The sequence below is a fragment of the Bombina bombina genome, chromosome 4 (assembly GCF_027579735.1).
Source record: "Bombina bombina isolate aBomBom1 chromosome 4, aBomBom1.pri, whole genome shotgun sequence".
Lineage (NCBI taxonomy): Eukaryota > Metazoa > Chordata > Amphibia > Anura > Bombinatoridae > Bombina > Bombina bombina.
Window position 1 is genome coordinate 837,963,720 of NC_069502.1, and position 20,915 is coordinate 837,984,634.

Consider the following 20,915-nt stretch of genomic DNA (forward strand, 5'->3'; position numbering starts at 1 on the left):
ATATATATATATATATATATATATATATATATATATATATACATACAGTATATATATATATATATATATATATATATATAAACATACATACATACAAGTGCATTATATCCCTTTGCCATTAAGCAGATAAAACATAATACATATTTATGCAATATTCATATTTAATAAAGATTTTTACTATGTATATACTGTTAATATTTCTCATTTATTAATGCGAATCTGCTATGTTATATGCGCAATGGGCATATTTGTTTTTTTTCAATAATTTTTATTTCTCCATCGACTTCTATGGGGAATGCGAAAATGCGCTATCGCAGGTGTAAGTTTTTTCCACTTTTTTTCCTCCATTTATCTCTATGGGGGAATACATGTAAGCGCACGCTAAATTGCAAGTTGGTTTATGTGCTGTATTTTTCAACTTGTAATAGCTGCACAACCAAAAATGTGCAAAAACCTTAAAGCGCGTGGTGTTTACGCAACAGATTTTCTGCACGACTTGTAATCTTGCCCATTATATTTAGACTTAAATTTCACTCCTACATTAATTATATCACAATCAACAAATAACAGGGTATTTTAATCTGTGTGTTTTATTGTAAAGAGATAATGGCTCTAAAAAGTCTCCCTTTCCCGTAATATAAACCTCCTTGTGCCTAGTGGGGCAGATGATCTGTATCCCTCAGACACATCACTCACGTGCACTCACCTGTACTGATATTGTCACAGATTTCCTGCTTCACAGCTTCCAGCTGACTCTTTACGTACAGATCATTTGTTTGTTCAGCATTAAGTGTGACCTCAGTCTTAACATCACCTGTACAGATCATACAAATATGGTCAAATTTAAACTGCAGAAGGAAGTTTTACAATTAAACGCACACAAACACTCACATGTGACCTTCATACCTCAGACACGTCACACATAGGGGCATATTTATTAAAGTCTGGCGGACCTGATCCGACGGTGCGGATCAGGTCCGCCAGACTTCGCTGAATAGGGCGAGCAATACGCTTGCCGTATTCAGCATTGCACCAGCAGCTCACAACAGCTGCTGGTGCAACGCCGCCCCCTGCAGACTCGCGGCCAATAGGCCGCCAGCAGGGGGGGTGTCAATCAACCTGATCGTACTCGATCGGGTTGATTTCCGGCAATGTCTGTCCGCCTGCTCAGAGCAGGCGGACAGGTTATGGAGCAGCGGTCTTTGTGACCGCTGCTTCATAACTGCTGTTTCTGGCGAGCCTGAAGCTCCATTCGGAGCTTGATACATATGCCTCATTGACTCACCTGTGTTCTGCATCCCTCAGACACATCACACACGCACTCACCTGTTACCTGCATTCATGAGACGCAAGTAGAGCAAAACCGTTAACATTACCCTTAGTGTGACTTTGCACACAATCATCATGAGAGAAATAACATTTTCAGATCGATTCAGAGAGGATACAATTTTAAACAACTTTCCATTTTACTTTTATTATCTAATATGTTTTGTTCTCTTGGTATCCTTTGATACCAAGAAAATGAAGAAATTTGAGTAATGAAGTAAATTGGAAAGTTGTTTAAAAACATAATTTATGATTACATGACAAATTCATTACTTTCAGGGTGGTGAGAGTCTATGATCCCTTACTCTTTAGAATTACTCTTCTCTACTAGGAGGAGGCAAAGATTCCTAAACCCCAAGAGCTCTATAAAACCCCTCCCACCTCACACATATCTCAGTCTAATGTATAGCCAAGCAAGTGAGGTAAGAAAAAGGGACAAGAGCCAAAAAAATAGCAGGGGAAAAAAAGATGTGGATTCTCCCCACCATGAAAGAAATGTGTTTATTAGGTAAGCATAAATTATGTTTTCTTTCATATAGGTGGTGAGTCCATGATCTTTTACTGTTGAGAACTAATGCCCAAGCTGTGGAGTCCACAAGTAATAACATAAAGGGGTAATAACATTCAGAAAGGGATTTAAAAAAACTTTTTTCACTGAGAAATTAAATCCCCAATATTATTTTTTAATGCAGATAAAATAAGTCAAACAGGCGAAAAAAACAGACAACTGCCTGAGGAACCTCCCTACCAAAGGCTGCTTCAGGAGAAGAAAAAACATAAAAATGTAAGAATTTGGGGGCGTGTCCGTGCAGCGATCAGAAATGGTCGCATTTTCTTAGCTCTCCAGCTGAAGTTCTGAAAAACCGCCGGCAACGGAATAATTTTACAGCATATACACCACAGTAACAATATATATCTCAGTGCTATAGAGAGGCACACTGTACGCCAGGATATTAGCTGTGCTTTTGACGCAGGAAGGCAAGATCGGGCAATTTGAGGCCTGGAGTGGCGGCTCATAACAGGCAGCGCTACCCCCCTCGGCACGCCGAGGTTCTTTGTCCTAATTTGGGTGTTAAAAACTTAAAACAATCCCTGCACTACTTATTTGGATGGAATAACAGTGGATCGCTACCCAAGCAAGAGAAAACTTGACCGGCAAGGCACGTCACAGACCAACTAAGATGGCCGCTGATAGAGAAGCAGGCCTTCTGAGCAGATTAGACTACTGCATGGCGAGACTCAAGGGTGTTTTTCAGAGCTTGATTGATAAAGCTCCCTGGGATTGCCTGATGGAGATTTGCGATAAGCACAGAGATCGTAACACCTCTATTACTTCAGAAGCTTAATCCATGCAGGAAGAGGATAAAAACAGACATACCCCGATAAAGCCTTTTCACCTGCAGAAGCAATCACTACCTAACAAGCAGGCTTACTACAAGGCGACTTCTGAGAAGGGGCATTGTACTACCTACACCAACTATATCAATCTGATTGCCGGAAACCTACCGGACGCTGTATTAGACCCGCATACAACTGTAGCAGAGCTGCGGACACCAGGCAACGGAGCTTGTGAGAAAAAGCTTTCAGTTAGGAAGTCGCTAGGTTCCATGCTGCGGCGGGAGTCCGGGGGGTGCTCCCGTGTAGTTTGGACCTCCAAGACAGATTGCATCTCACCTGCTCCCATTAAACCAGACGGTCTCTACTTGGAATATCCTGAGTGGCCAACCAATACATCGGACTTTGCCGAAAAAATCACTGAGACACTGCGCCCATTAAAGACTAACTCTGGGTGTTTGAAGTTACATGCCAGCTCTTCCTTTAAATACACGGTCCACTAAGGCCTTAAATTGAAAATTGGACTCACTGCCCGTTGTCTGGTTCTACATTTGGTTAAGTTTATTTGTATTTTCAACATGTTTTTTTTCTTCATCCATTGCTATCATATTTAGAGGCCCTTGTACAACTTATGCTTGTGTGTTAGTGATGTGTCATATTATTCTCTTTTGAAAGACAATAGGTCTTAATTAATATTGATCAGACAGTTACCTAACCTGCTATCCCACTAGTTGAGCCCATGCTCTGCGGCTTGCGGCCGACACCACAGACTGGGCAGAAAGTTTTTATCTATACTGCCAGGTTTTATTCATAACTAAATAAATATGCATAAAGCGTTATAAATAAATATAATTTCTAGAGGAGTGCAGAGTTCTACGTGAAATGAGTATGATGCTTTTATGGCAATATGTAGAGCCTTTTGAATCTTTATAAGTTTGTATACTTAATGCCAAGAAAACAGGCATGTACTGTTAAAGTGACGGTATAGCTATCCTCTTATAATGGAACTCAGGGGAGTTCTTAACCACATGGACCTTATTGTTCATGACTTACTTACTACCCAAAATAGGACCATGTGGATAAAATTAAACCAGCCTTATAGTAGCGTACTAGTTTGATATACAAGAATGGTGCCTAGCACTCTATATTTTCAAAGAGTAATTATATATCTATATCCAATTGCTAACATATATTAACTTAAATACAGTACATCGGCTCATTAGATTTGTCAAGTGTTGTTGATGTTGTTGTTCTACTGTTGTTCTATATTTAATTTGAATTCCATGGTCTGGGAATACTCTTTATTTGAATACCCAAATTAGGCATTTGCATCAAATAGTTGTTATATAGAATAACTACCTTAGCATCAGGATCTAATAGGATGCAATTTTGTTGTTTTTCTTTGTTGTTTTGTTTCTGCTAAAGCTTTTCCTTATTTTTCAATAATGATATGTATAAACCCCTGGATTTAACTCAGACTATACCACTAGGTCCAAGAGTGATCTATTACTTTGCTAAAAGGGGAAAAGAAAAAGAGGAATGTAATCAACTGCAAACATATATGACCTAATATGATATGTATATTTGAAGATTTGTTTTATCTAAGCTATTGTATTATGTATATCTCTTGTCCTCAATAAAAATGATAAAAAAAAATAAGATAAAATGTAAGAATTTAGTAAAATTATGCAAAGAAGACCAAGTAGCTGAGTTACAAATTTGATCACAGTGACGTGCAGTCATAGGAGGCAGCGCCTCTCCTGTCCTATGTGTGTAATTACACTTTATTAATAATTAAAAAAAAGATTTTTTTTTAATTTATAATATATATTTTTTTTGTATCCTAATGTACCCCCCAGCCCTCTCAGCCCTCCCCCGCCATGCAAAAAATATACTTAGATTAGTAGCCAATACCATCTATCAAGATTCCATATTGTGCAAAGAAGGAGAGGCTGTGAGCCGTTCCGCTGCCCCTCCTTTGCACAATATGGATGTGTTAGAGGAGCATTGCTAAAGATTGCCACCCAGTGGTGCTTAACGTGCAGGCCATACAGCTCAATAGAGGCTATGTCTATTGGTAGCCTCTGCCAGAGCCCAGCCAATCAGCGCCCGGCTCTCTCTTTCATCATGAGCATAGTAGGCGGGGAAGAGAGAGCCGACAGAGAGGCGCGAAGTTCAGTTAGTGAGATTGTTAAGTAGATGTAGCACTGTGCACAAGATACCTGGTGGGGAGCTAGCTCGTTTTAATTAACTTACTAGGCTAGGTTGAGGCTATGAGCCCAAGAATCATTCGGGTTGTGATGCTATCCTGTGTATAAGAATTTGTTTGTCCCAGCCTGAGCCGCCTAAAGCCCTATTTGGATCCTTTCCAGCAAGCTCTTCGATGATGCACAACTTGAGCCAGTGAGTAGAGTTTGGTTGACTATTGATCTGATTCAATTTCACAGTGCACTGCGGATCCAAGGAAAAGGAAATCCCAGATCTCTCTCGGTCTGTTAAACATTACAGAGGAGTGCCCATTCACTTCAGAGAGAGTGTGAATGTGTATAGGGAGTGCTTGTACAAATATAAACAGGGAAAGATCACACGGCCAATTAATGAGATTGACCTTATACAAATATAGACAGGTAATTCACAGAGAACAACGATCGACAGATATAACAGGTTCAACGAATATATTCAAGCAGTGAAATGTATCTTAAACTAAGACACAGTGATTTGATTAACGCAGGTACAGTCAGATAATAACTGGTGAAAATTATAGGCAGACGTCTGTTTATGACAGAAACACATATGGGATACACAGTGATTCTAAGAAACAGCAGTTAGTAACGACTGACAGACTTGCTGAGGGAATCTAAATCTAACGCTGATCTTATAGTGCCTTTATAATCCTCTGACGGGATTTATATCTCTAAGAGCTCTTGGAATAAAGGTGGCTCATGAAAACACATATTGTTTCCCTCACATGTGCATAAATAAATCATTAGAATGTGTTTTAGAAATACTATAACTTCCCAGACAGCTTTCAGTTTTTTGCACTGGCAAACTAAGTTTGAATCTGCATCTTTCTCCCACCTTTACTCCTGCTGCCTGTAGAAATAGTGTCCATGACACTAACAGAGCTTCTGTGTCAGTCAAGGCTGCTGCAGGAGCAAAAGCCCTTCTATGAAAAGATTCTAACTTTCTGTCTAAAGTGCCCTTAAAAGAAGTACCACACAACAGTCTTAAAAACTGAATTTAAACTATTAGTAGGCTTATCATCACAAACTCTAGGATCTTTAACCCCTAAAGTAATTAAGACCTCCTTTAAAAGAGAACAAATATGTTCAACTTTAAACATAAAAGAGGAAACAGTATCCTTGGTCTGGGACCCATAGCACTTGTAGAAGGTAAAATCTTAATTGACCTTTCACGCTTGTTTGAAGGAGGGAGAGCAGCCAATGCTTCAGAAACTGCAGTCTTGATAAAAAAAAATTGATGGTAGGAGATACTACATTAGCATTATCCTGTAATGATCAAACAGTAGGTGCCTTAGTACCCAGAGAAACAGCATTAGATTGTTCTGGTTGCATTAACAAATCTAAACATGAGCCATATTAATGAGCTGAAGAAGGCACTTCAGCTCTATTACAATAAGCACACCTGCTAATGGTAGAAAGGTGTTCAGGAGACTCAGTTTCTTGGGCAGATTTAGGGACAGAATCCAGCTGCTCTTGTATAGCATATGGCAAAGCCATGCAATAAAAAATAAAACAACCTGAAAAAGCTCTTGAGGAATGGAAACCACTTACCCCTCCTAAGAAGCTTTACAAAATAGAGTCAAAGGTCAAATGTGAGCTAAGCCGAAACTGCAAAACAAAGCAGTAGAAATTAACATTAAGTTAGAGGACAGAAAAGGATCCTCCAATCGCGCAAAAAAAAATTGACAAACTAAAAAGGGGATTCTGTGCAGCAAAGGCCGATGCGCATATAACTGAGTAAACGTGCGCTAACCCGACGTGTGTAAACCAACGTGCAGGTAAAGTATAATAAGACTAAAGGGATGTGGGCTAACCCGCCCAGTGTAAACCGGAGCGAACTATAGAAGACTAAAGGGATGCTAAGCTGAGAAGCGTTAATCCAATGTGCACAACCCATATGAGCCTAAAACAGAGGCCGACGCGCAAAAAACTAAGGAGCGCCGAAAAATAACAGTCCCAGGGCTGTATTTATTAGCAAATATATAAAGAACTATAAAAAGTTCCCAAAACATATATAAATGAGTGTCTAAATGTTAATAAAAATATATTATAATTATCAGGTAATATAAAGTGCCAGAAGATTACGCAGTGCTATACAAGTAATAATAAAACATTACAGGGATGCATTACATACACAAACAAACAAGTACAGTATTGGAGTACATTACAGTTGTAGGTGCAATAATTGAGTTATACAAAAGGAGAGGAATGCCCTACCCTTGAGCACAATCAGTAGTTCACTTTAAATACAAAGTGGCCTGCAGGTAGAAAGATACTTACCAATAGACACTTGTCCACTTGCAAACAAGCAACAGCAAGCCAAACCAGAACTGAAACTTATAAGCCGATGTTATGGAATAGGACTATATTGTAGATCCATAAAGGGAGGCAACAGATAAGTCCATGGGACCAATTATAGAGGGTGTATGAAAAATGTCCCATAATTTAAAGAAGAATCATAAACCATACCTCATATACCTCCCTCTGACAAACACTGTACTCTGCAGGGAAACCGGGCATCAATATAGACTGAAAACCACTCTCTCTGAAGAATCAAATCCACAACTTCACTCTTCAACCACCTCCAGCAGAGGCAAAGTAAAACATGTGTGAGGTTGGAAGGATTTTATAGAGCTCTTGGTGTTTGGGAATATGTGCCTTCTCCTAGTGGTAGAGAAGAGTAATTCACAAGAGTAAACGATCATGGACTCTCACCACTTGCATGAAAGAAATGGTATACTCTCTCTGAATCATGAAAGAAATATTTGGGGTTTCATGTCAAGGCCGACATTTATTTACACCACCCTATACTTGGAATGGATATTGCAGGATTTACTACTAATTCTTATCTTACATTGGCGAGTTAAGTGTTACACTCAAGAGCAATACAAAATAGCACTGGAAAAATTAGGGCTTTTGGAGATCTGAAATAAAATTGTTAAAAGAACGTAAAAAACTAAAAATAATGTTCTTTCATGATTCAGATAGAGCAAACATTTTTGAACAACTTTCCAATTTACTTCTGGTACCAAGAGAATTAAAGGGACATGAAACCCCAAAATTTTCTTTCATGATTCAGATAGAGAATACAATTTTAAACAACTTTCTAATTTACTTCTATTATCTTATCTGTTTTATTCTCTTGGTATCATTTGTTGAAGGAGCAGCAATGCACTAATGGTTTCTAACTGAACAAATGGGTGAGCCAATCACAATCGGTATATATATATATATATATATGCAGCCACCAATCAACAGCTAGAACCTAGGTTCTCTGCTGCTCCTGAATTTGCCTAGATAAACCTTTCAGCAAAGGATAACAAGAGAAGGAAGCAAATTAAATTATAGAAGTAAATTGGAAAGTTGTTTGAAATGGTATTCTCTATCTAAACCATGAAAGAAAAAAATTGGGTTTCATGTCGCTTTAAGCAAATTGTATCTTTTGTTGAAGGAGCAGTAATGCACCACTGGGAGCTAGCTGCACACATCTGCTGAGCCAATGACAAAAACATAATTTATGCTTACCTGATAAATTCCTTTCTCCTGTAGTGTGATCAGTCCACGGGTCATCATTACTTCTGGGATATTACTCCTCCCCAACAGGAAGTGCAAGAGGATTCACCCAGCAGAGCTGCCATATAGCTCCTCCCCTCTACGTCACCTCCAGTCATTCGACCAAGGACCAACGAGAAAGGAGAAGCCAAAGGGTGTAGTGGTGACTGGAGTATAATTTAAAAAAAAATATTTACCTGCCGTAAAAAACAGGGCGGGCCGTGGACTGATCACACTACAGGAGAAAGGAATTTATCAGGTAAGCATAAATTATGTTTTCTCCTGTTAAGTGTGATCAGTCCACGGGTCATCATTACTTCTGGGATACCAATACCAAAGCAAAAGTACACGGATGACGGGAGGGACAGGCAGGATCTTTATACAGAAGGAACCACTGCCTGAAGAACCTTTCTACCAAAAATAGCCTCCGAAGAAGCAAAAGTGTCAAATTTGTAAAATTTGGAAAAAGTATGAAGCGAAGACCAAGTTGCAGCCTTGCAAATCTGTTCAACAGAGGCCTCATTCTTAAAGGCCCAAGTGGAAGCCACAGCTCTAGTGGAATGAGCTGTAATTCTTTCAGGAGGCTGCTGTCCAGCAGTCTCATAAGCTAAACGTATTATGCTACGAAGCCAAAAAGAGAGAGAGGTAGCAGAAGCTTTTTGACCTCTCCTCTGACCAGAGTAAACGACAAACAGGGAAGACGTTTGTCGAAAATCTTTAGTTGCCTGTAAATAAAATTTTAGGGCACGAACTACATCCAGATTGTGCAGAAGTCGTTCCTTCCTTGAAGAAGGATTTGGACACAAGGATGGAACAACAATCTCTTGATTGATATTCCTGTTAGTGACTACCTTAGGTAAGAACCCAGGTTTAGTACGCAGAACTACCTTATCCGAGTGAAAAATCAAATAAGGAGAATCACAATGTAAGGCTGATAACTCAGAGACTCTTCGAGCCGAGGAAATAGCCATTAAAAATAGAACTTTCCAAGATAACAACTTTATATCAATGGAATGAAGGGGTTCAAACGGAACGCCCTGTAAAACGTTAAGAACAAGGTTTAAACTCCATGGCGGAGCAACAGTTTTAAACATAGGCTTAATCCTGGCCAAAACCTGACAAAAAGCCTGAACGTCTGGAACTTCTGACAGACGTTTGTGCAACAGAATGGACAGAGCTGAGATCTGTCCCTTTAAGGAACTAGCGGATAAACCCTTTTCTAAACCTTCTTGTAGAAAAGACAATATCCTAGGAATCCTAACCTTACTCCAAGAGTAACCTTTGGATTCGCACCAATATAGGTATTTACGCCATATTTTATGGTAAATCTTTCTGGTAACAGGCTTCCTAGCCTGTATTAAGGTATCAATAACTGACTCAGAAAAACCACGTTTTGATAAAATCAAGCGTTCAATTTCCAAGCAGTCAGCTTCAGAGAAGTTAGATTTTGATGTTTGAAAGGACCCTGTATCAGAAGGTCCTGTTTCAGAGGTAGAGACCAAGGTGGACAGGATGACATGTCCACCAGATCTGCATACCAAGTCCTGCGTGGCCATGCAGGCGCTATTAGAATCACTGATGCTCTCTCCTGTTTGATTCTGGCAATCAATCGAGGAAGCATCGGGAAGGGTGGAAACACATAAGCCATCCTGAAGGTCCAAGGTGCTGTCAAGGCATCTATCAGGACCGCTCCCGGATCCCTGGATCTGGACCCGTAACGAGGAAGCTTGGCGTTCTGTCGAGACGCCATGAGATCTATCTCTGGTTTGCCCCAATGTCGAAGTATTTGGGCAAAGACCTCCGGATGAAGTTCCCACTCCCCCGGATGAAAAGTCTGACGACTTAAAAAATCCGCCTCCCAGTTCTCCACTCCCGGGATGTGGATTGCTGACAGGTGGCAAGAGTGAGACTCTGCCCAGCGAATTATCTTTGATACTTCCATCATTGCTAGGGAGCTTCTTGTCCCTCCCTGATGGTTGATGTAGGCTACAGTCGTGATGTTGTCCGACTGAAACCTGATGAACCCCCGAGTTGTCAACTGGGGCCAAGCCAGAAGGGCATTGAGAACTGCTCTCAATTCCAGAATGTTTATTGGTAGGAGACTCTCCTCTGGATTCCATTGTCCCTGAGCCTTCAGAGAATTCCAGACAGCGCCCCAACCTAGTAGGCTGGCGTCTGTTGTTACAATTGTCCAGTCTGGCCTGCTGAATGGCATCCCCCTGGACAGATGTGGCCGAGAAAGCCACCATAGAAGAGAATTTCTGGTCTCTTGATCCAGATTCAGAGAAGGGGACAAGTCTGAGTAATCCCCATTCCACTGACTTAGCATGCACAATTGCAGCGGTCTGAGGTGTAGGCGTGCAAAGGGTACTATGTCCATTGCCGCTACCATTAAGCCGATTTCCTCCATGCATTGAGCCACTGACGGGTGTTGAATGGAATGAAGGACACGGCATGCACTTTGAAGTTTTGTTAACCTGTCTTCTGTCAGGTAAATTTTCATTTCTACAGAATCTATAAGAGTCCCCAGGAAGGGAACTCTTGTGAGTGGAAAGAGAGAACTCTTCTTTTCGTTCACCTTCCATCCATGCGACCTTAGAAATGCCAGTACTAACTCTGTATGAGACTTGGCAGTTTGAAAGCTTGAAGCTTGTATCAGAATGTCGTCTAGGTACGGAGCTACCAAAATTCCTCGCGGTCTTAGTACCGCCAGAAGAGCACCCAGAACCTTTGTGAAGATTCTTGGAGCCGTAGCCAATCCGAATGGAAGAGCTACAAACTGGTAATGCCTGTCTAGAAAGGCAAACCTTAGATACCGGTAATGATCTTTGTGGATCGGTATGTGAAGGTAAGCATCTTTTAAATCCACTGTGGTCATGTACTGACCCTTTTGGATCATGGGTAAAATTGTCCGAATAGTCTCCATTTTGAACGATGGAACTCTTAGGAATTTGTTTAGGATCTTTAAATCCAGGATTGGCCTGAAAGTTCCCTCTTTTTTGGGAACCACAAACAGATTTGAGTAAAACCCTTGTCCCTGTTCCGACCGTGGAACTGGATGGATTACTCCCATTAATAAAAGCTCTTGTACGCAGCGTAGAAACACCTCTTTCTTTATTTGGTTTGTTGACAACCTTGACAGATGAAATCTCTCTCTTGGGGGAGAGTATTTGAAGTCCAGAAGGTATCCCTGAGATATTATCTCTAGCGCCCAGGGATCCTGGACATCTCTTGCCCAAGCCTGGGCGAAGAGAGAAAGTCTGCCCCCCACTAGATCCGTTCCCGGATCGGGGGCCCTCAATTCATGCTGTTTTAGGGGCAGCAGCAGGTTTCCTGGCCTGCTTGCCCTTGTTCCAGGACTGGTTAGGTCTCCAGCCTTGTCTGTAGCGAGCAACAGATCCCTCTTGTTTTGGAGCAGAGGAAGTTGATGCTGCTCCTGCTTTGAAATTCCGAAAGGAACGAAAATTAGACTGTCTAGCCTTAGGTTTGGCTCTGTCTTGAGGCAGGGCATGGCCTTTACCTCCTGTAATGTCAGCGATAATTTCTTTCAATCCGGGCCCGAATAAGGTCTGCCCTTTGAAAGGTATATTAAGTAATTTAGACTTAGAAGTAACGTCAGCTGACCAGGATTTTAGCCACAGTGCTCTGCGCGCCTGAATGGCGAATCCGGAATTCTTAGCCGTAAGCTTAGTTAAATGTACTACGGTATCTGAAATAAATGAGTTAGCTAACTTAAGAGCTTTAAGCTTGTGTGTAATCTCATCTAATGGAGCTGATTCAAGTGTCTCTTCCAGAGACTCAAACCAAAATGCTGCTGCAGCCGTGACAGGCGCAATGCATGCAAGGGGTTGCAATATAAAACCTTGTTGAACAAACATTTTCTTAAGGTAACCCTCTAACTTTTTATCCATTGGATCTGAAAAGGCACAGCTATCCTCCACCGGGATAGTGGTACGCTTAGCTAAAGTAGAAACTGCTCCCTCCACCTTAGGGACTGTTTGCCATAAGTCCCGTGTGGTGGTGTCTATTGGAAACATCTTTCTAAATATCGGAGGGGGTGAGAACGGCACACCGGGTCTATCCCACTCCTTAGTAACAATTTCAGTAAGTCTCTTAGGTATAGGAAAAACGTCAGTACTCGACGGTACCGCAAAATATTTATCCAACCTACACATTTTCTCTGGTATTGCAACTGTGTTACAATCATTCAGAGCCGCTAACACCTCCCCTAGTAATACACGGAGGTTTTCCAGCTTAAATTTAAAATTTGAAATATCTGAATCCAATCTGTTTGGATCAGAACCGTCAGCCGCAGAATGAAGCTCTCCGTCCTCATGTTCTGCAAGTTGTGACGCAGTATCTGACATGGCCCCAACATTATCAGCGCACTCTGTTCTCACCCCAGAGTGATCACGCTTACCTCTTAGTTCTGGTAATTTAGCCAAAACTTCAGTCATAACAGTAGCCATATCCTGTAATGTGATTTGTAATGGCCGCCCAGATGTACTCGGCGCCACAATATCACGCACCTCCCGAGCGGGAGATGCAGGTACTGACACGTGAGGCGAGTTAGTCGGCATAACTCTCCCCTCGTTGTTTGGTGAAATGTGTTCAATTTGTACAGATTGACTTTTATTTAAAGTAGCATCAATGCAGTTAGTACATAAATTTCTATTGGGCTCAACTTTGGCATTAGCACATATAGCACAGATGTCTTCCTCTGAATCAGACATGTTTAACACACTAGCAAATAAACTAGCAACTTGGAAATACTTTTCAAGTAATTTACTATAATATGAAAACGTACTGTGCCTATAAGAAGCACAGAAAGAGTTATGACAGTTGAAAGTTAATAAACTGAAAGGTTATAGCATCAAATCTTTGTAAAAAACACAATTTTAGCAAAGGCTTGTTCCCATTAGCAAAGGATAACTAACCCTGATAGCAGAAAAAAAGTTACAGAAATAAACGTTTTTTATCACAGTCAACTACAATCTCACAGCTCTGCTGTGAGTGATTACCTCCCTCAAAACAAGTTTTGAAGACCCCTGAGTTCTGTAGAGATGAACCGGATCATGCAGGAAATACAATGAGCTTCTGACTGAATTTTTTGATGCGTAGCAAAAGCGCCAAAAAAGGCCCCTCCCCCTCACACACAACAGTGAGAGAGATCAGTAAACTGTCATAAATTAAATAAAACAACTGCCAAGTGGAAAAAAATAGTGCCCAAAATATTTTATTCACCCAGTACCTCAGAAAATGAAACGATTTTACATGCCAGCAAAAAACGTTTAACATAAATTAAGTGTTATTAAAAAGCCTGTTGCTAGTCCCTGCAAATTAGGCTAAAGTGTTATGCACACAGTATAATTCCAGTGAAGTGCCATTCCCCAGAATACTGAAGTGTAAAATATACATACATGACAGCCTGATACCAGTTGCTGCTACTGCATTTAAGGCTGAGTTTAAATTATATCGGTATGGCAGAATTTTCTCATCAATTCCATTGTCAGAAAATAATAAGCTGCTACATACCTCTTTGCAGATTAATCTGCCCGCTGTCCCCTGATCTGAAGTTTACCTCTCCTCAGATGGCCGAGAAACAGCAATATGATCTTAACTACGCCGGCTAAAATCATAGTAAAAACTCAGGTAGATTCTTCTTCAAATTCTACCAGAGAAGGAATAACACACTCCGGTGCTATTATAAAATAACAAACTTTTGATTGAAGGTATAAAAATAAGTATAATCACCATAGTCCTCTCACACATCCTATCTATTCGTTGGGTGCAAGAGAATGACTGGAGGTGACGTAGAGGGGAGGAGCTATATGGCAGCTCTGCTGGGTGAATCCTCTTGCACTTCCTGTTGGGGAGGAGTAATATCCCAGAAGTAATGATGACCCGTGGACTGATCACACTTAACAGGAGAAAGGTATATATGTGCAGCCACCAAACATCAGCTAGCTAGTAGTGCATTGCTGCCCCTTAGCCTACCTAGGTATACTTTTCAACAAAGGATACCAAGAGGAACACAGAAAATTAGATAATTGTTTTAAAATGTTATCCTCTATCTGAAGCACTAAAGTTTAATTTGGACTTAAAGGGACATGAAACCCAAAAATTTTCTCTCATGATTCAGATAGAAAATAAAATTTTAAGCAACTTTCTAATTTACTTCTATTATCTAATTTGTTTCATTCTCTTGGTATCATTTGTTGAAGGGGCAGCAATGCACTAATGGTTTCTAACTGAACTCATGGGTGAGCCAATCACAATCGATATATATATTCAGCTACCAATCAACAACTAGAACCTAGATTATCTGCTGCTCCTGAGCTTGCCAAGATAAACCTTTCAGCAAAGGACAACAAGAGAAGTAAGCAAATTAAATAATAGAAGTAAATTGGAAAGTTGTTTAAAATTGTATGCTCTATCTAAATCATGAAAGAAACATTTTGGGTTTCATGTCCCTTTAGCTCTTGAATATTTGCACAAAACACATCCTATTATATAAAAGGCCAAGTGTGTTTGTCCGAAGCTGTCATGCGAAGTAGAGACAGCACGAGGACAAACACATCTGGCCTTTGAGTCCTACTCCCTAGCTGATCCATAATCTGCGGAAGATGTGGGCGTGGACGGGCGTGAGTGGAGGCGTGGCCGGGCGTGAAAGGGGCATGGCTGGGCGCGGGAGAGAGAGGGGAGAGCGCAAAAGAGATGGGGGAGAGAGAGCAAAAGAGGGGGGGGAGAGCACAAAGAGAGGGGGAGAGAGCGCAAAAGGGAGGGGGAGAGAGAGAGCGCAAAAGAGAGGGGGGAGAGAGATAAAAAGAGGGGGGAGAGAGAGAGAAAAAGAGGGGGGAGAGAGAGAGCAAAAGAGAGGGGGAGAGAGAGCAAAAGAGAGGGGGAGAGAGAGAGCACAAAAGAGAGGGGGAGAGAGAGCGCAAAAGAACTGGGGGAGAGAGTGCTAAGAGAGGGGGGAAGAGAGCGCAAAAGAGAGGGGGAGAGAGAGAGCAAAAGAGGGGGGAGAGAGAGCCCAAAAGAGAGGGGGGGAGAGAGAAAGAGCAAAAGAGAGGGGGGAGAGAGAGCAAAAGAGAGGGGGGGAGAGAGCGCAAAAGAGAGGAGGGGAGAGAACGCAAAAGAAAGGGGGTGAGAGAGAGCGCAAAAGAGAGGGGAGGGGGAGAGAGAGAGAAAGCACAAGAGAGAGGGGGGAGAGAGAGAGAGAGAGAAGGGGAGAGAGAGAGAGGAGAGGGGGAGAGAGAGGAGAGGGGGGAGAGAGAGAGAGAGAGAGGAGAGGGGGGAGAGAGAGCGCAAAAGAGATGGGGGAGAGAGAACTCAAAAGAGATGGGGGAGAGAGAGCTCAAAAGAGATGGGGGAGAGAGAGCGCAAAAGAGAAGGGGGAGAGAGAGCGCAAAAGAGAAGGGGGAGAGAGAGCGCAAAAGAGAAGGGGGAGAGAGAGAGCGCAAAAGAGAAGGGGGAGAGAGAGCGCAAAAGAGATGGGGGAAAGAGAGAGCGCAAAAGAGAGGGGGGGAGAGAGCGCAAAGGAGAGGGGGGAGAGAGCGCAAAGGAGAGGGGGGGAGAGAACGCAAAGGAGAGGGGGGGGAGAGAGCGCAAAGGAGAGGGGGGAGGGAGAGCGCAAAAGAGAGGGGGAGAGAGAGAGCCCAAAAGAGAGGGGGAGAGAGAGAGCGCAAAAGAGAAGGGGGGAGAGAGAGAGCGCAAAAGAGAAGGGGGGAGAGAGAGAGCGCAAAAGAGAGTGGGGAGAGAGAGAGAGCTCAAAAGAGAGGGGGGAGAGAGAGAGAGCTCAAAAGAGAGGGGGGAGAGAGAGCAAAAGAGAGGGGGAGGGACAGAGTGCAAGGGGTGGGACCGCTGTACTGCAAAAAATGGCCCGTGTGAACGGGCTTTAGGACTAGTGTATAATATATTAAAATAAAGTATTTCACTCATAGTTATACATATTTAATACAAAAACAAGGTTTATTATTGAAATAAATGTTCTAACAATTTAAAGGGATATGGTCTATGATCAGGTGCTGGTCTGGAATGGACACAAAGGTGTATATCTATGTGTTTTTATTTATATATGTGTATAAATATACAGAAGTCTATGCGTAAAGGGACTCAGCAAGGTCACTATCCGACCTCCATATGTTACCGCACCTGAGTCTTTGGCGCTTGCAAGAACAGTTTACTTTCAACTTGTAATATGAGTACAAGAATAGGAACCCTATAGATTTAACTTGAGCAGAGTTAGCACTAAATACTGATTATAGTTTTGTGCTTCAGTTGTAATCTAGTCCTTAGTTATTCATACAAAAGCTGCTCACTAACACATGTCAATCACCACTGATGCACAGGGTACATTGGCGGTTAAGGTATTAATTAGTGCTTATCACCTGTAGCCGTATTCATAGGAACTTCATCCTCCTCAGTCTTCATGTGATTAGATAAATATGGTTCTCCTCTGTGCTCAACTGCTGAGCTATCTGAAGGTGTCACATCCTTATGGTCTGTACAGTAAGAATACATGCATATGTGTAAGTTGTTTGTAGTACTCATGGGATGTATTAATGTATCTCATTATATATAAATAAAAATAATTTAAAGGGATAACAGAATTTATGTAAGAATTTATCTGATAAATTAATTTCTTTCATATTGGCAAGAGTCCATGAGCTAGGGACATATGGGACATACTATCCTGCCAGGAGGGGCAAAGTTTCCCAAACCTCAAAATGCCTATAAATACACCCCTCACCACACCCACAAATCATTTTAATGAATAGCCAAGTAGTGGGGTGATAAAGAAATAAATAATTGTGCTTTACACAAAAAATCCTAATCACCATAAAAAAGGGTGGGCCTCATGGACTCTTGCCAATATGAAAGAAATTAATTGATCAGGTAAATTCTTACATAAATTATGTTTTCTTTCATGTAATTGGCAAGAATCCATGAGCTAGTGATGAATGGGATATCATTACCCAAGATGTGGAACTCCACGCAAGAGTCACTAGAGAGGGAGGGATAAAATAACACATCCTGTTATATAAAAGGCCAAGTGTGTTTGTCTGAAGCCGCCATGCGCAGTAGAGACAGAACAAGGACAAGCACACCTGGCTTTTGAGTCCTACTCCCTAGCTGATCCATCATCTGCGTCAGAAGTGGGCGTGACCGGGCGTGAGCAGGCGTGAAGGAGGCGTGGCCAGGCTTGAATGGCCAGAAAGGGGCGTGGCCGGGCATGAAGGGGGCATGGCCGGGGAGAGAGAGAGGGGGAGACAGGGGGAGAGAGAGAGAGAGACAGGGGGAGAGAGAGAGAGAGAGAGAGAGAGGAGAGGAGAGGGGGGAGAGAGAGCAAAAGAGATGGGGGAGAGAGAGAGAGAGCAAAAGAGAGGGGGGAGAGCACGAAGAGAGGGGGAGAGAGCGCAAAATAGAGGGGGAGAGAGAGCAAGAGGGGGGAGAGAGAGAGCACAAAAGAGAGGGGGAGAGAGAGCGCAAAAGAGATGGGGGAGAGAGAGAGAGAGCAAAAGAGGGGGGGAGAGAGCGCAAAAGAGAGGGGGAGAGAGAGCAAAAGAGGGGTGAGAGAGAGAGCAAAAGAGGGGTGAGAGAGAACATAAAAGAGAGGGGGGAGAGAGCGCAAAAGAGAGGGGGGGAGAGAACGCAAAAGAGAGGGGGGGAGAGAGAGAGCGCAAAAGAGAGGGGAAGAGAGAGAGCGCAAAAGAGAGGGGAGGGGGGAGAGAGAGAGCAAAAGAGGGGGAGAGAGAGAAAGCACAAAAGAGAGGGGGGAGAGAGAGAGAGGGGGAGAGAGAGAGAGGAGGGGAAAGAGAGAGAGAGAGGAGAGGGGGAGAGAGAGAGAGAGAGAGAGAGGAGAGGGGGGAGAGAGAGAGGGGGGAGAGAGCTCAAAAGAGAGGGGGAGAGAGAGCGCAAAAGAGATGGGGGAGAGAGAGAGAGCGCAAAAGAGATGGGAGAGAGAGAGCGCAAAAGAGATGGGAGAGAGAGAGCGCAAAAGAGATGGGAGAGAGAGAGCGCAAAAGAGATGGGAGAGAGAGAGCGCAAAAGAGATGGGGAGAGAGAGCACGCAAAAGAGAGGGGGGGAGAGAGCGCAAAAGAGAGGGGGGGAGAGAGCGCAAAAGAGAGGGGGGCAGGGAGAGAGCAAAAGAGAGGGGGAGAGAGCGCAAAAGAAAAGGGGGGAGAGAGCGCAAAAGAGAGGGGGAGAGAGAGCGCAAAAGAGAGGGGGAGAGAGAGCTCAAAAGAGAGGGGGGGGAAGAGAGAGAGAGCTCAAAAGAGAGGGGGGGAGAGAGAGAGCAAAAGAGAGGGGGGAGAGAGAGAGCAAAAGAGAGGGGGAGGGAGAAAGCGCAAGGGGTGGGACCGCTTTACTGCAAAAAATGGCCCGTGTGAACGGGCTTTAGGACTAGTGTATACTATATTAAAATTAAGTATTTCGCTCATAGTTATACATATTTAATACAAAAACAAGGTTTATTATTGAAATAAATGTTCTAACAATTTAAAGGGATATGGTCTATGATCAGGTGCTGGTCTGGAATGGACACAAAGGTGTATATCTATGTGTTTTTATTTATATATGTGTATAAATATACAGAAGTCTATGCGTAAAGGGACTCAGCAAGGTCACTATCCGACCTCCTGATGTTACCGCACCTGAGTCTTTGGCGCTTGCAAGAACATTTTACTTTAAACTTGTAATATGACTACAAGAATAGGAACCCTATAGATTTAACTTGAGCAGAGTTAGCACTAAATACTGATTATAGTTTTGTGCTTCAGTTGTAATCTAGTCCTTAGTTATTCATACAAAAGCTGCTCACTAACACATGTCAATCACCACTGATGCACAGGGTACATAGGCGGTTAAGGTATTAATTAGTGCTTATCACCTGTAGCCGTATTCATAGGAACTTCATCCTCCTCAGTCTTCATGTGATTAGATAAATATGCTTCTCCTCTGTGCTCAACCGCTGAGCTATCTGAAGGCGTCACATCCTTATGGTCTGTACAGTAAGAATACATGCATATGTGTAAGTTGTTTGTAGTACTCATGGGATGTATTAATGTATATCATTATATATAAATAAAAATCATTTAAAGGGATAACAGAATTTATGTAAGAATTTATCTGATAAATTAATTTCTTTCATATTGGCAAGAGTCCATGAGCTAGTGACATATGGGACATACTATCCTGCCAGGAGGGGCAAAGTTTCCCAAACCTCAAAATGCCTATAAATACACCCTTCACCACACCCACAAATCATTTTAATGAATAGCCAAGTAGTGGGGTTATAAAGAAAGAAATAATTGTGCTTTACACAAAAAATCCTAATCACCATAAAAAAGGGTGGGCCTCATGGACTCTTGCCAATATGAAAGAAATTAATTGATCAGGTAAATTCTTACATAAATTATGTTTTCTTTCATGTAATTGGCAAGAATCCATGAGCTAGTGATGTATGGGATATCATTACCCAAGATGTGGAACTCCACGCAAGAGTCACTAGAGAGGGAGGGATAAAATAACACATCCTATTATATAAAAGGCCAAGTGTGTTTGTCTGAAGCCGTCATGCGCAGTAGAGACAGCACAAGGACAAACACACCTGGCTTTTGAGTCCTACTCCCTAGCTGATCCATCATCTGCGTCAGAAGTGGGCGTGACCGGGCGTGAGCAGGCGTGAAGGGGGCCTGGCCAGGCGTGAATGGCCGGAAAGGGGCGTCGCCGGGCGCGGTCACGAGATAGAGGGGAGAGAGACAGAGAGGAGGGGAGAGTCGGAGAGAGGAGAGTCGGAGAGAGAGGAGGGGAGAGAGAGAGAGAGAGAGAGAGAGAGAGAGAGGGGGGGAGAGAGCGCAAAAGAGATGGGGGAGAGAGAGCAAAAGAGGGGTAGAGCACAAAGAGAGGGGGGAGAGAGCGCAAAAGAGAGGGGGAGAGAACAAGAGGGGGGAGAGAGAGAGCAAGAGGGGGGAGAGAGAGCACAAAATAGAGGGGGAGAGAGAGAGAGAGCAAAAGAGAGGGGGAGAGAGAGAGCACAAAAGAGAGGGGGAGAGAGAGCGCAAAAGAGATGGGGGAGAGAGAGAGAGAGAGAGCAAAAGAGGGGGCGAGAGAGCGCAAAAGAGAGGGGGAGAGAGAGAGCACAAAAGAGAGGGGGGAGATAGAGAGAGAGAGAGAGCAAAAGAGAGGGGGGGGAGAGAGCGCAAAAGAGAGGGGGGAGAGAACGAAAAAGAGAGGGGGAGAGAGAGAGCGCAAAAGAGAGGGGGAGAGAGAGAGCGCAAAAGAGAGGGGAGGGGGGAGAGAGAGAGCAAAAGAGGGGGAGAGAGAGAGCACAAAAGAGAGGGGGAGAGAGAGCGCAAAAGAGATGGGGGAGAGAGAGAGAGCAAAAGAGGGGGCGAGAGAGCGCAAAAGAGAGGGGGAGAGAGAGAGCACAAAAGAGAGTGGGGAGAGAGAGAGAG

The 20,915-nt window shown here is 42.8% G+C and overlaps 1 protein-coding gene across 1 annotated transcript in view; it reads right to left on the reverse strand.

Moving 5' to 3' along the window:
- Window positions 1–20,915, reverse strand: part of LOC128657212 (zinc finger protein 260-like) — an 80,376-nt gene that overhangs the window by 19,422 nt on the left and 40,039 nt on the right. Inside the window, exons 8-10 of the mRNA XM_053711469.1 lie at window positions 19,349–19,462; window positions 16,847–16,960; window positions 707–814 (exon numbers count right to left, since the gene is read on the reverse strand). Coding sequence (XP_053567444.1) covers window positions 707–814; window positions 16,847–16,960; window positions 19,349–19,462 — 336 coding nt within the window. The remainder of the gene's footprint in view (window positions 1–706; window positions 815–16,846; window positions 16,961–19,348; window positions 19,463–20,915) is intronic.